The 12,867-nt window shown below is 42.7% G+C and overlaps 6 protein-coding genes across 6 annotated transcripts; 4 read left to right on the top strand and 2 right to left on the bottom strand.

Annotated features, from left to right (window-relative positions):
- Positions 1-7: 7 nt before the first annotated feature.
- Positions 8-3,601, top strand: BCIN_06g01690 (hypothetical protein). The gene is made up of 6 exons (XM_024693354.1): positions 8-1,029; positions 1,085-1,283; positions 1,334-1,553; positions 1,610-2,081; positions 2,126-3,060; positions 3,127-3,601. Exons 1-6 carry the CDS (start codon positions 344-346, stop codon positions 3,339-3,341), a joined length of 2,727 nt encoding a protein of 908 aa, XP_024549140.1. The 5' UTR covers positions 8-343; the 3' UTR covers positions 3,342-3,601.
- A 94-nt stretch (positions 3,602-3,695) lies between these two features.
- On the top strand, positions 3,696-4,983 carry BCIN_06g01680 (hypothetical protein). Its single transcript, XM_001560283.2, has one exon. It carries the CDS (start codon positions 3,821-3,823, stop codon positions 4,766-4,768), a length of 948 nt encoding a protein of 315 aa, XP_001560333.2. The 5' UTR covers positions 3,696-3,820; the 3' UTR covers positions 4,769-4,983.
- A 66-nt stretch (positions 4,984-5,049) lies between these two features.
- Positions 5,050-5,939, top strand: BCIN_06g01670 (hypothetical protein). The gene is made up of 2 exons (XM_024693353.1): positions 5,050-5,384; positions 5,453-5,939. Exons 1-2 carry the CDS (start codon positions 5,085-5,087, stop codon positions 5,507-5,509), a joined length of 357 nt encoding a protein of 118 aa, XP_024549139.1. The 5' UTR covers positions 5,050-5,084; the 3' UTR covers positions 5,510-5,939.
- Positions 5,940-7,141: 1,202 nt separating this feature from the next.
- BCIN_06g01660 (hypothetical protein) lies at positions 7,142-9,097 on the top strand. The gene is made up of 3 exons (XM_024693352.1): positions 7,142-7,447; positions 7,494-8,055; positions 8,216-9,097. Exons 1-3 carry the CDS (start codon positions 7,272-7,274, stop codon positions 8,849-8,851), a joined length of 1,374 nt encoding a protein of 457 aa, XP_024549138.1. The 5' UTR covers positions 7,142-7,271; the 3' UTR covers positions 8,852-9,097.
- Positions 9,098-9,334: 237 nt separating this feature from the next.
- Positions 9,335-10,357, bottom strand: BCIN_06g01650 (hypothetical protein). Its single transcript, XM_024693351.1, has 4 exons — positions 10,234-10,357; positions 10,069-10,173; positions 9,767-10,016; positions 9,335-9,698 (listed from the first exon to the last, which is right to left on the bottom strand). Exons 1-4 carry the CDS (start codon positions 10,272-10,274, stop codon positions 9,483-9,485), a joined length of 612 nt encoding a protein of 203 aa, XP_024549137.1. The 5' UTR covers positions 10,275-10,357; the 3' UTR covers positions 9,335-9,482.
- Positions 10,358-10,529: 172 nt separating this feature from the next.
- Positions 10,530-12,848, bottom strand: BCIN_06g01640 (hypothetical protein). Its single transcript, XM_001560279.2, has 4 exons — positions 12,272-12,848; positions 12,052-12,206; positions 11,772-11,986; positions 10,530-11,722 (listed from the first exon to the last, which is right to left on the bottom strand). The coding sequence occupies exons 1-4, from the start codon at positions 12,477-12,479 to the stop codon at positions 10,708-10,710; spliced, it is 1,593 nt and encodes a 530-aa protein (XP_001560329.2). The 5' UTR covers positions 12,480-12,848; the 3' UTR covers positions 10,530-10,707.
- Between the last annotated feature and the right edge of the window lie 19 nt (positions 12,849-12,867).

Below are 12,867 nucleotides of genomic sequence, written 5' to 3'. Positions count from 1 at the left end.
ACATTCAGAGGCACGGAAGAACAACCTCCATGGTCCATCAGCAGCTAGTACACTCGCACACTGCAAGTATGAATAACATATCTGGGACTATTCATCCGTCCAACCACATCCCACAGAGGAAAAAGAACAGTTTCACACAGGTAGTCACGGGTTTGAGAGGAAAGTCTGTACCACAACTTAAAAGCTATTCGTTGACACTTCACTCCTTCTCCATCTGTTTAGCAGACTTGCCTGGTTTTCCTCCGTTCTCTTGAAACTCCTCCCATGAAAATCATACATGCTTTCCCCCCAAACTTAACCTTACGATCCAATTATTCAGATTGATTCTACCCTTCACGCAAAAATGACTGAGGCTCAGACATTCATCAGTGGAGCAGATGGCAATGAAGTCTTTCAAGCGAAGTATATTCCAAAACAAAAAGGCCCTCCCACTGCAGACCATCCGAGTTTGAAGGCATACATCTCAACTTATCCCCCTTTGGGCCAGCAGACGACTGTTCTCGACCATGCCAAAGTCTTTACAGCTTTACTAGAGGTTGATGAGAGTCGTGCCACAGAACCATGGGAAGTTTCACTTCTGTATAGTAACACTGGAGACCAATGGGAGGAATCTCTTATGGAGTCCATAGATAAGACAGATTCTCAACCAAAGGATTTGCAAACCGTTGCACCTTTGGGACTCCATAAACTATACTTCAAAACCTCTTTGCCTGCTCATCTCCCAGCGAATTTCACGGTTAAATTCCGAAGCAACTCGAACCAATCCTGGAAGCTCATAAAGGACCACCAGGGAGTATCAGATGGAAGGATCGTCTTGAAAACAATTACTTCCCAGGAAAATATTTCCAGTAACTTGTCCGATTATGTTCAGGGCTTGAATACATCGCTAGAGGTTAAAAATTACCGAAGTCAATCCCCAGGCACTACTCTATGGTCAGTACAGGTTCCGATTGAGGGAGCTGTTGGAAAAGAGTCTGCTTTAAAGGACATTAAATTTGGGCTGCCTTGGGGCCAAGACAAATTGGCAAGGTTGGTCCGACTCTTCGTTATCATCCAATGTTCAGTCCTTTGCTAATATAGCTAGATGGTTTGCTCTGATTCGCATTTGGACACCCTGGTTGGCCCCTCGACATGGCAAAACTCATTTTGATCTTGATAAAGAGGCCATAACTTGTTCCTTCTTGAACTCAGATGGCAAGCACATTGTTTTGCTAGCTATCAGTGGAGTAAATAACGTCATGACTTTGTTCAAAAGTGGCAGTGATGGCAATGTTGTCATGGAAGTATGTTAAAACTCTCCAAGGCTTGACGATTTTGATTCTAATTTAGACAGGTTCGAAATGATAATCCTAAGGAGTCCGTTGCTCATATCCTTGTTGGACTTGGAGATGACTATGAGTCCGCCAACGCTGCAGTAATGTATCATGCTAGAGATGTCGTTGCGGCTTTCGAGAGTGAGTCTGGACAAACGCAAAAGGAGATCGAAGCACTCGAAGAAGGAGACGAGAAAACGAAGGTTTGGGCTGAAAATTGGTGTGATGGCTTGACTTATTGTACACCCAACAACTCTCCCGACATAGTTTAAACAAATCACTAATCAACTATCCAGGCACATGGAATGCGCTTGGACAGCGACTAACTGAAGCTAAGATACTCAAAGCAGTCGACATTCTAGCAGAGAACAAAATCAATGTCACAAACTTCATCATTGACGATAATTGGCAGGCCATTGACTATAAAGGACATGGCCAGTTTCAACACGGTTGGATTGAGTTTGAGGCAGAAAGAGAAGCATTTCCAAATGGCTTGAAACACACCATATCGCTCATCCGACAGAAACAGCCTAGCATTCAGCACGTTGCTGTATGGCACGCGATTTTAGGCTATTGGGGCGGTCTTGCCGCAGATGGTAAAATTGCTGAGACTTACAAGACGGTGGAAGTCATTCGCCGAGATTCAGAGAGACGAAATCTGCCTTTGGGTGGTAAAATGACAGTGGTAGCCAAAGAAGATGTTCGGCAGTTCTATGATGACTTTTATTCGTTTCTCTCATCTTGTGGAGTTGATGCGGTCAAGACTGAGTAAGTGGGTCAGGATCTATTAATTTCTTGCTAACATGAAGTAGTGCTCAATTTATGCTTGATCTCTTTGAGTCTGCCGAAGATCGCAGTGATCTTATATCTGCCTATCAAGATGCCTGGACACTTTCAACTCTTCGACATTTCAGTATCAAAGCAATCTCTTGCATGTCACAAATTCCGCAAATTCTCTTCCATTCTCAATTGCCCCAGAACAGACCTCCAATTCTCATACGGAACTCTGATGACTTTTTCCCCGAAATTCCAACCAGTCACCCATGGCACGTTTTCACCAATGCCCACAATTCCTTGTTCACCCAGCACCTCAACCTCATCCCAGATTGGGACATGTTTCAGACCGTTCATGACTATTCTGGCTTTCATGCAGCTGCTAGATGTGTTAGCGGTGGTCCAATATACATTACAGATGTGCCAGGTCAACATGATCTTGATCTTATCAACCAAATGACTGGCCCCACTCCTCGAGGCAAGACTATCATTTTTAGACCTAGTATCGTTGGTAAGAGTCTAGATCAGTATAATGGGTACGACGATGATCACATACTCCCAATTGGAACATACCATGGCGCTGCGTATACAGGAACTGGTATAATCGGCTTCTTCAACGTATCTCAGAGACCACTAAGCGAATTGGTGCCATTGTCAAAGTTTCCTGGTGTTGAAGAGGCGCAATTTTATGTCATCCGTGCCCATTCCAGCGGAGCTATCTCTCAGCCTATGCAAGTTGTGGACCCTCAGGCTTTGGTATACGTTTCTCTCGCTGTGAGAGGATACGATATCTTATCAGCCTACCCTTTGCGCGGATTTGTTGACCAAAAGAATGACAATACTACATGGATAGCCAACTTAGGTCTCCTTGGTAAAATGGCCGGGGCTGCAGCGATTGTAGGCACCAAGATGACGAAATCAGAGAATGGCAATATTTTGATTGACACAAATATCAAAGCCCTAGGAACTCTTGGTAAGTTAAATTCGTCATCTTTTCTCTTTCAGAGAAACAAAAACCAAGTTCTAATTTGACCTTCAGGGATCTATATCTCGACTCTTCCTGATTTCTCATACGAAGAAACCCTGTTGGTCACCATCCTTGGTAAGGTTGTACCACTTCACACAGTCAGCGTCAGCAAAACTGATCCCCGTGTTTTTGAAATCGACACATTGGCTGCATGGAAGGAACTTGAGCTTTCGGGTGGATGGAGTAATGAAGTGGAGGTAAAGATATACGTCAACTCTACAGCATAGATCTCAGTTCCTCCGTCAAATTTAATATTTGTTCCAACGAACCTCTCTAGCCTTTGCTCCGATAGAATAACAATTCGCAACTGCGCCGCCTAGCTCAAAACTCAATAGCAAAGATTGTTCATAGCTATGCAACAAATCATAGTTTCCGTGAACATTGTTAAGTACCACCGCTCAATACAATACACCAAATGTAGATCAATTTTCAACATCATTCAATAATCTAGAATGGTAATAGTAGATTCTGACTTACTGAATCAACAACTGACAATTGATTTGACCTTGAAATAATATGCTATTGATTTCTCATTTCTTTAAGTGAGCTTGAATGCGGAATTGGGCATACCACGACCAGATGGAGCTGCGTGCTTGTGAGTATCACGTGCATGTGAAGTGGTGTAACCAATGGAAGAAGGTGCAATGGTGCGCGAAAGGCTCCACTTCTAACCACAACCACAGGACATATTCGCAACCTATCCATTATGGGTATGATAAAAGACAGGTTCCTACTCATACTTCTGTTGGGTCTATCAAGTATCTTGCTGTACTACCCGTTTCACCTCGAACAGCAAGTGCTCAATTTGATGGCTGAAGCACACAAAATGCCATCACCTCCCACTGTACAAACAGAACTTCGACCGCCGCCGTTCGTTGTCGAATCACCGAACCCGAATCAAAATACTCTTGTTTTACTTCATGGAACATCATCTTGGGGAGTTCCGTTTGCCCAGGAGCTCATGGCGCTGGTTCACTTTGATGTATTACTCCCATACACTAAACTCATTTTTCCATCGGGAACCCTGCGAAAGACTACTGTTTTTGGTGGGAATTTGACTAATGCTTGGTTCGACATTGCCGATTTCTCGGACCGGACGATAGGAGAAGAGGAACAGAAGGAGGGGCTAAGAGAAAGCGTGGAGTATTTGGGCGAGCTCATTAAGAATGTTGTGGACAATGAATCTCATGATGAAGATGGAAAAGTCTTTGTGGGAGGTCTTAGTCAAGGATGTGCTATGAGCGTAGTTTTATTACTAAGTGGAGAATTGGATCGATTGGAGGTGTTGCACAAGATTGGAGGGTTTGTAGGGTTCAGTGGATGGTTGCCTTTTGCGAAACAAATTGCTGAAGTTGCTGCTGCTGGAAAAGATTGGAGACAAAAGAGGATTCTTGTTCAGAATTGGTTAAGATGTGAGTTGGGTCTGCCATCTCTGCAACCCCGAGATGATATGTTGGTAGCTACAGAAGGAGATATGAAGATTTTCTTAGCCCACGGTACAAATGACACGAAAGTAAAGTTGGAGTGGGGTGAAGATATGAAGAAAGTATTGGAGATTGTGGGGTATAGTGTTGAGTGGAAACTCTATGAAGGTTTAGGACATGTCATTATCCCAGAGGAACTGACTTACATGGCGTCTTTCATAAGGACGTAATTAGCTAGCTAAGTTGTCGTCGCTTATCAGCCCTCTTCGCCAGGTCTGTTGCCTTGTTTCAAAATCCTTAGGGATGGTCATCAATCTTCTAGCCGACCAAAACTTTTTGGCCCGCTGTTTACCTGTTGTATAAGCTATATAATAAAGTCTGTTGTTTCATTCTATTTCATTTCATTTTCATTGTCAAACAATAATCATTCACTACCAGCTAGCTAAAAAAAAAAAAAATACGATAATTCTACAAGAACCTTTTCAAGATAACATCCAATTCTCTTCCACTAGAACCGTTTACCACAGTACCTGAAATCTCAAAGCTATGAGTAACTCTCCAAAGAAGGATGTCCCAGTTGCCATTCACTGGGTGTGGGTGCATGTTCTACCCAAAGCAGAAAACAAACCTATGTTTCTCCTGCGCAGTCGCAAGCACGAAGAAGTCCTTCGTTTTAATGAAGGAGGAGTGATAACGGAAACTTTGCAAGATGTGTCATCGTCCGAGACTCATCATGAGGGATATTTTTGTACGACCAAGTCTTGGGATGAACTCAAGAAGCTGGCGAAGGCGGAATGGGCAGAAGAAAAGAACAAAAAATCGGAAAATAAACATATTTCGCCACAGGTATGTCCATCCCAATACTCTAATTTGTCTCATTGTATGGATATACTGATCTAATTTTATGATCGCAGGGTTTCAAATTCATGTCACATTTTGTTCATGAAGCTACGCGTCGGGAGGTAATCTAGGCTATTGAGGAACGAGGAAAATATATTCTTGATCTTATTGGAGATATGGAGACAGATCGTCTTTACTGGCTCTCTAAACTTGCAAAGCTGCAAAGGGAAATCAACCTTAGACCAGCCCCAGGTGGACGTAAAAGGGACAAAAAAGATATTCTTGAGGAGATGAATGGATACAAAAAGGAGTCAGGGATGAAGATGTTGACCAAACTTATCAATGATCACTATCAAAAGCCAAGAAATGAAGATAGACTGCCCATAACTCTAACCAAAGATATGGTTAATAAAGCCGTAAGGTTAAAGACCGCCAAAAGCAAAGCTGTTTCGTCTCATATCTCTCATAAGTCTTAGACGCACTACGCAGACTACTTGAGATTTAGATGTAAGATAGTTAGATTGTTACAAATAGATGTAGAACTAGTCCCAATTATAATCACTCCTCGAAGAATGATGAAATTTGCTTTTGTTTTGTGCCAATTTTGTTCCATATACTATGATGGTTGGCTAGTTTCGGCTGATTGGGATTTCAATATAGGCGCTGTAGGCGAAAGCGGGGTATATATATCATACCTCAAAGCTGGATGTTTATATTAAATTTAGAGAAATTCTCCTTAAATAATTCATAAATTACATACAAGGATAATTGAACGAATTACGGTCTTTTTCCACAAGCCTTGATTATCAAGTTATAAGGAAATATAATGGCTCTGGCATTGATTGTTGTTACTGAGATGTACTGGAATTGGTCAACTCGAAGTTTGGTGAGATTCTCCGCTTAAGGGCGGTTACTATACAATACCAACTAACTCCTGATAGCTCAGAAGGACTTTCCATAGAAGTTCCGTAAGAATCATCGTTCAAAACTATTTTTACTTGATTTGAATGCTGCCTATAGTGGGATATAGTGGCATACAATCTTCCTCGGGCCTGCCTGTTGTTTGGTTGGCACTAGAAGGTGGAGCATTTAGGATTGGTGGATCATCAACGTTGGTGGTTTCCACTTGATAGAGGTAAAAGCAATCTTGTTTGGCTACTTTCAGATCTTACCTTTAAATCGATATCATATATGGCCTACAAGAATTCTAGCCAACATAGCATCCACTATCCTATATCTCCATCACCACCCCGAAGCGCTCTCCACAATAACCCTATCCATATCATTGTCAAATTATCATCGCAGTATCTAGTCATCAGTCGCTTAGAGAATTTTATTGGCATCGTGTGAAAGATGACTCTTTAGTTATCTGTATAGATGATGAACCAAATACAATAGCTTTCCCGAAAGATAAGGGAATCGAATGGATTATAATCAATAATCTAGACAAGTCGAAGTGGAGAGTTTTAGGTACATTTCTTCACTATAGATTCGAGTATTTCGAAGATGCGATTGCAATGTTTCAAGTACACGGCTGCGTAGGAGTTGATGGGTGATATCAGACCCTACCCTCTCTGCGTTTCAGCGCCCTCTGATTGCAACTTCCTAATTCTGTATCGTGGTAGTTGTTTCTTTGGGGTTTGGAAACAAGAGAGTTTGTACATCCATTCGACCCGAAACAGCAGTGACGAATGTGCTTGATTTAGCACTGAAATTCTGATTACAGTTCTTCGATACCAGTCTTTTGAACTCTGACATCTAATGATCACCTCATGATAATTACATTTCGATTCATCAACAGAAATCGCATACGGCTTAGGACAAAAACACAAAAATACAATAATCAATAGAAATTCAACATCAACCAGCAGCCATCCCTTAACAGATGTTTCCATGGCAGAATCAGAAACGGAAAGCTCTAGCCTATTTTTCAACAGAGACCATGACGATTATTTCTTTGACGGTGAAGAGTTAATTCCCCATTTCCCATACCGGGCCTATCATCTGAATATACTCGGATACTCTTTACCCTATGGAAGATTCGAACAGGATAAACACCTATCTCCATAGTGAGCCCCTTTGTAATCGAGTAAGATTTCAACTGACAGTGAGAAGCTTCCTCTACAGACTCAGAGATATTTTTCCAGAGCTCATTTCAATGGTCTATGCACATATTATTGAAGAGCCGTCGATCGATCTAGCTGCAGAAACCTATATCAAAGGAAGCAGTTTCATTCCAGATCCGGTTTTATTATCCAGACGACTTCATGGCTATCCGTATAGCGACGAGGAAGGGGGAGGTGGACCAACAACGTCATATCCAATCCCAATCACTGCTTTTATCTTCAAAAAGGAAACAAAAGCAAGGTATACACCTACGGAAGGACTAGATACACAGGCCTGGAAGATTCAAAACAGTAGGGGCTGGGAAGATCATAGAAACACACAGCAAATTCTGGAGAGGAGTGTTTTCAAAAATCCATTAGAGGGCACTTACAGCCAAATAGTTCAATTCGCGTACTCTTTGGCGCTCCACGAGGATTTCCAACTCGGTTACAATTATCCCATTTGGTGGTCTCCTGGGAGAAAGTATAGTCTTCTAAAGGGGTTTCTAGGATGGTTTTGGAGCCACTTTGGTCTGTATATAAACACATGTAATTGGAATGTGTATCCAAAGGTAATGATCCCACGAATTTCAAAGTGGCATCAGCATAAACGATTTTAGTTAGTCACTGGGACTCAGAAAATGAAAACTTACAAACGTCGGGCTACAGTTTAGAAGATCGGAAGCCCTTCAGTTATAAGATAGTGCTAGAACTCGCTAACAACAAGTTTAGTTCTTTACAGCCACTAACCTTCTACGATACCATAGATTAGAGCACCTAACTCTGCGATTTTCCACCAAGACAATCAATCTCAAAAATGGAGCCATGCACATGAACATGCGACAATTCATGATGAGTTTATCAGAAAAGAGCTGCGGCGCAACAGGCTGCAGAGGGGAAATCTGCGGGGAAGTAGGCTGTGGAGACCGCTCATGGTTTCCCAATCTTCGAAATATCACGTATCTGAATAGAAATCACCACACGGAAGGCACTGGAGAGACTCGCTGCGATTCAATGAGAACTAGCTGGTCAAGACGCCTCATCAAACACTTTCAAAACGTCAAACTTTCGAAGTCTATTGAGGTTCTTTTTGATGTTTATCGCGAAACTGAGGATAAGAATAGCAGTGATGATGACGGAGAGGACGATTACGATTGGGATGAATCTCTCTATAAGAATTATGATCCTAAAGATTACTACTATGATAATGATGCGTCAGATACGCCTCTTCTTTTGCACAATCGCCAGCTGGCAGTGCAGGATTGTATTCGTCGTCTCCTGATGCCAAATTCTTTGCTGAAGGGAAACACGGATGACTTGGCAGAAAATTTGGGACTTCAGGAATTATTTTCAGATCTTGGTGCTTGAGTATGGGCTTTTGCATTGTTTCTAATTTGGGTTTGTGGATGCAAATGAATTAAGAATGCATTGTTAGTGATACATTTATATTCCAAAAAGAGAAAAGATGCGTCAAGCAAATGATAGAAGAGGTCTCATGGGGTGCTAGGAAGGAAAGCATAGGAATACTTGTCAATGCTTTCAATGATTCTATAGCATCTTTACGCTTACAAAACCAGGAGATTTGCAATTAGTAAATAAATAAAAAATTGAACATTGCATCAACAATTCACGCGCTGTGTGCCATCTGAGGTACACATCCTTCTTTGTTTCTTTCTTTTTTTCAATCTGGGGACCAGATCTGGCTATCAAAAATCCACTTGAACGTGTTCTTTCCCAGAAGAGAGTCTAGAGTATCTGCTTTCTCTGCACACTGGTTCCTGCGAGGGTACGAAATCTCTAATTTTGTTACCCATATCACCGGTTATATGCATTTCATATAGACCAACACCTTGTGTAGTGCGGTTGATTGCAATTGATGAATCAGCTATGTCGATAGAAAAGTGATTGTCCAATGAGGGATATATCCCAATATCTTAACTTCTACTATCCAAACACAGAAACGCCCTTGACTGAATCCCAACATTCCATACGCTAGCTACTATTCCTCCATAGCAAACATTTCCCGAATGCCCAAATGATCCGGCACATCATCTGTAGTTTCATAGCACAAGCATTGCGTCATTAACAACTGTCTCAATCTTTCCCAATACACAGCATGAAGATTCGCTCCTCTTGACGACATAAGACCGGGCAAAGCTAGTTGGATAGTCGTTCTCGACATAAACGATGCCCATTGTTTTTTTTCTTGTCTTCGCTATAAGTCATATCCGTGAGCACTGCGAAAGCTCTCTCGAAACCATCGCTATTAGGCGGAATCTTTACCTGCGCATCTCGAGTTTTAAGACGTTTGCCCTCGTTGAAACTGCCTTTGCTGGTGACCTGAATGGAGTACTTGATAGGTGAAAACTGTAGATTACCATAGAGAGTAGAGTAATCTTGCATACGATGGGGACTTTTCTTGAAATGCCCATCTGAGTTTAGATCGTTGTGTTCTGCCACTCTCCTGGTTGGTATTTGAGCAAGAATATTTGTACGAATCTCCGGTGATGTACGCTTGATAAAATCGAGGAACCTACCTAGAGTCAGTGAATCGAAATTCAGCCTCAATGCGTTGCTCGACGTACCTCTTGCTCACATTGTGATGCAATATGTCAAGGATGTCCGCGTTGTTTTGAAATGCAGAAGTGCCGTCAAACTCCTGGGAGGGAAATCCAGGAATCAACTCGAGACTTTGGAAATAATAATCCTGGTCTTTTGTGTCTCGGGTAAGAGTCTTTTACTTGTCTAACATGACAGCATCCTCATCTAGGAAATCTGGCTTGAGTGCCATGGTGAAAAGAGGCTCGTAAATTTCTAGCACAAAATACGCTGCAGCCTGTGAGTCAAAGGGTCAGTAATATCATAAGTGAGCCCGCCAAATGCGGTCATTTTGAAGACGGGGACTAGATCTCAAGCTTTGAGAATTTTTATGTTGTGATGTTTTCTTCGAGATGATAGTTTCTGTTTGGTGTGTTTGCGATGATACGCGCGATGTACATTCACTTGCGCTTGAAAAGTCGACTCAGTTGACTAGTCATACATTGAGTGATGCTAAGAGAAGGTGATTATCCGTTGTGATTCTGTTAGTAACATCAAATACTTAGAGCATATTACAATGGCTCACGATTAACAAAGATCGAGGACCCGGCGTGGTCTCAGTTATACGGCAACATTAAATCATGTGGTATCATTTTTGCTTCCCTATTCCAAACTGCCTTGATCGTCTAATTTTGTAAAGGCTTGCCCATGCCTCCATATGTAACCACCTTAATGGTTTGGTATTCTGCGATTCCATACTTGCTTCCTTCGCGTCCAAACCCTGACTCCTTTACACCACCAAATGGAGATGCTACATCACTGATCAATCCAGTGTTTACACCAACCATTCCAAGCTCTAACTCTTCTGAGATCCTGGTAGCTCTCTCAACGTCTTTAGTGAAGAAGTATCCTGCCAAGCCGACATCGGCAGAATTTGCGATTCGAACGACTTCCTCTTCAGTATCGAATTTAAGAAGACCTGCAACAGGGCCGAAGGTTTCCTCGTTTGCGATGTCCATATCTGTAGTAACACCAGTGATAACAGTAGGCTGGAAAAAGTTTGCTCCAAGCTCAGGGATCTTCTGTCCACCTTGAATAACCTTTCCTCCTTTCTTTTCTGCATCTCGGACATGAGCTTCTACCTTGTCAACCGCGCGGCCGTGAATAACCGGTCCATGCGTAATACCATCAGAGAAACCACCTCCAACCTTAAAGTCCTTGACTTTCGCGGCAAACTTCTCGGCGAAGGCGTCATAGATTCCAGATTGCACAAAGATTCTGTTAGCACAAACGCAAGTTTGTCCAGAGGAACGGAATTTGCATGCAATAGCACCAGTTACTGCAAGATCGAGGTCTGCATCATCAAATACAATGAATGGTGCATTTCCACCAAGCTCGAAAGATAACTTCTTCAATGTCGAAGATGATTGTTTCATCAAAATCTTGCCTACACCAGTAGATCCGGTGAAAGAGACTTTCTTGATGATTGGGGATGTAGTGAGAAGCTCTCCAACAGCGGGTGTATTATCCAGAGAGCTGACAAAGTTTACTACGCCCTTGGGAATTCCAGCCCGGTGCGCAAGTTCGGCGAGAGCGAGAGAGGTGAAAGGTGTTTCTCCAGGCGACTTTGCAACAACTGTGCAACCAGCTGCCAATGCAGGGGCGATCTTTCTCGTTATCATAGCAGCTGGAAAATTCCATCTAGACAAAATTAGCGTAGTGCAATCATTGTGGTGCAGGATAAACCTACGGGGTGATGAGTCCAACGACACCAACTGGCTCCTTCAAGGTAATGACTCTATTTCCAGGAGTGGACGATGGAATAACGTCTCCATAGTTTCTGGGAGCCTCTTCACTGAACCATTCTAAGAAGTTGGCTGCGTATGTTGTCTCTCCTCTCGCATCTGCCAATGGCTTTCCATTCTCCCATGTTATGAGCCTAGCAAGATCCTCACTGTTTTCAATCTGTATGGCATTAATCAACAATTATCCTGCATTTCATTTTCCATACTGTGATTCTTCTAGCATACCATCAAATCGTACCACTTTCGTAATAGCTTGGCTCGTTCTCTTCCGGTTGTAGTTTTAAATGAGGGGAATGCTGCGGCGGCAGCATCGATTGCCTTTTTCGTATCAGCTACATCGAACTCTGGGGCATTTCCGATCAATTTTCCAGTTGACGGATCTGCAGAATGGAGAGATTAGCATTTCTTCCTCGGCATCGACTCTTAATAGATCTGCCAAACATACCATGAACGTCGAATGTCTTTCCGGAAGCTGCCTTGACCCATTCTCCATTCACGTACGCAACTCCGGTTTTGAAGAGTGTTGGATCGTTAAGTTTTGGGACTGTGTGGGACATCGTGGAAGCTTTTCGTAGGTTGATGATTGGTAAAGTCGACGGTTGAAATCGTGAGCGTGGTAGTATTCTTGCGGTTGATCTTATTATGTTGTTCATGTTGAGAGAGGGGGTGCCAAGCTGGGGGCTTTTATTCTAACAATTCCAGAATCCAGCACTAACGTCACCATGGAATAACAGTTGGCTGCTGCTGACAATTGAGGCGTAGCAGAGACGAGTGTTGGTTTGGGGGAACGAACAGAAGATCTCTCTGAGACCCGATTGAAAATGCACCGGAATCGAAACAAGTTGAGCAACTGGAGTTACGGAGGGCTCAATGGGATCATGGAGCTCACGACGACGGGGCGTTCGTTTATCGGATTGATCGTGAGGGGAGTGAAACTGTGATAAGCTTTCGCCGCGGGGCTGTCACTAGACCTAATCCAGGTGATAGCACATTCAACATTTGTAATTGGGAAAGGTATACACAGTCATCAGAACAAAACAG

This window comes from Botrytis cinerea, chromosome 6 (assembly GCF_000143535.2).
Source record: "Botrytis cinerea B05.10 chromosome 6, complete sequence".
Classification (NCBI taxonomy): domain Eukaryota; kingdom Fungi; phylum Ascomycota; class Leotiomycetes; order Helotiales; family Sclerotiniaceae; genus Botrytis; species Botrytis cinerea.
Note: the sequence above shows the minus strand (reverse complement) of the source record. Positions and strands in the feature narration are given on the sequence as shown.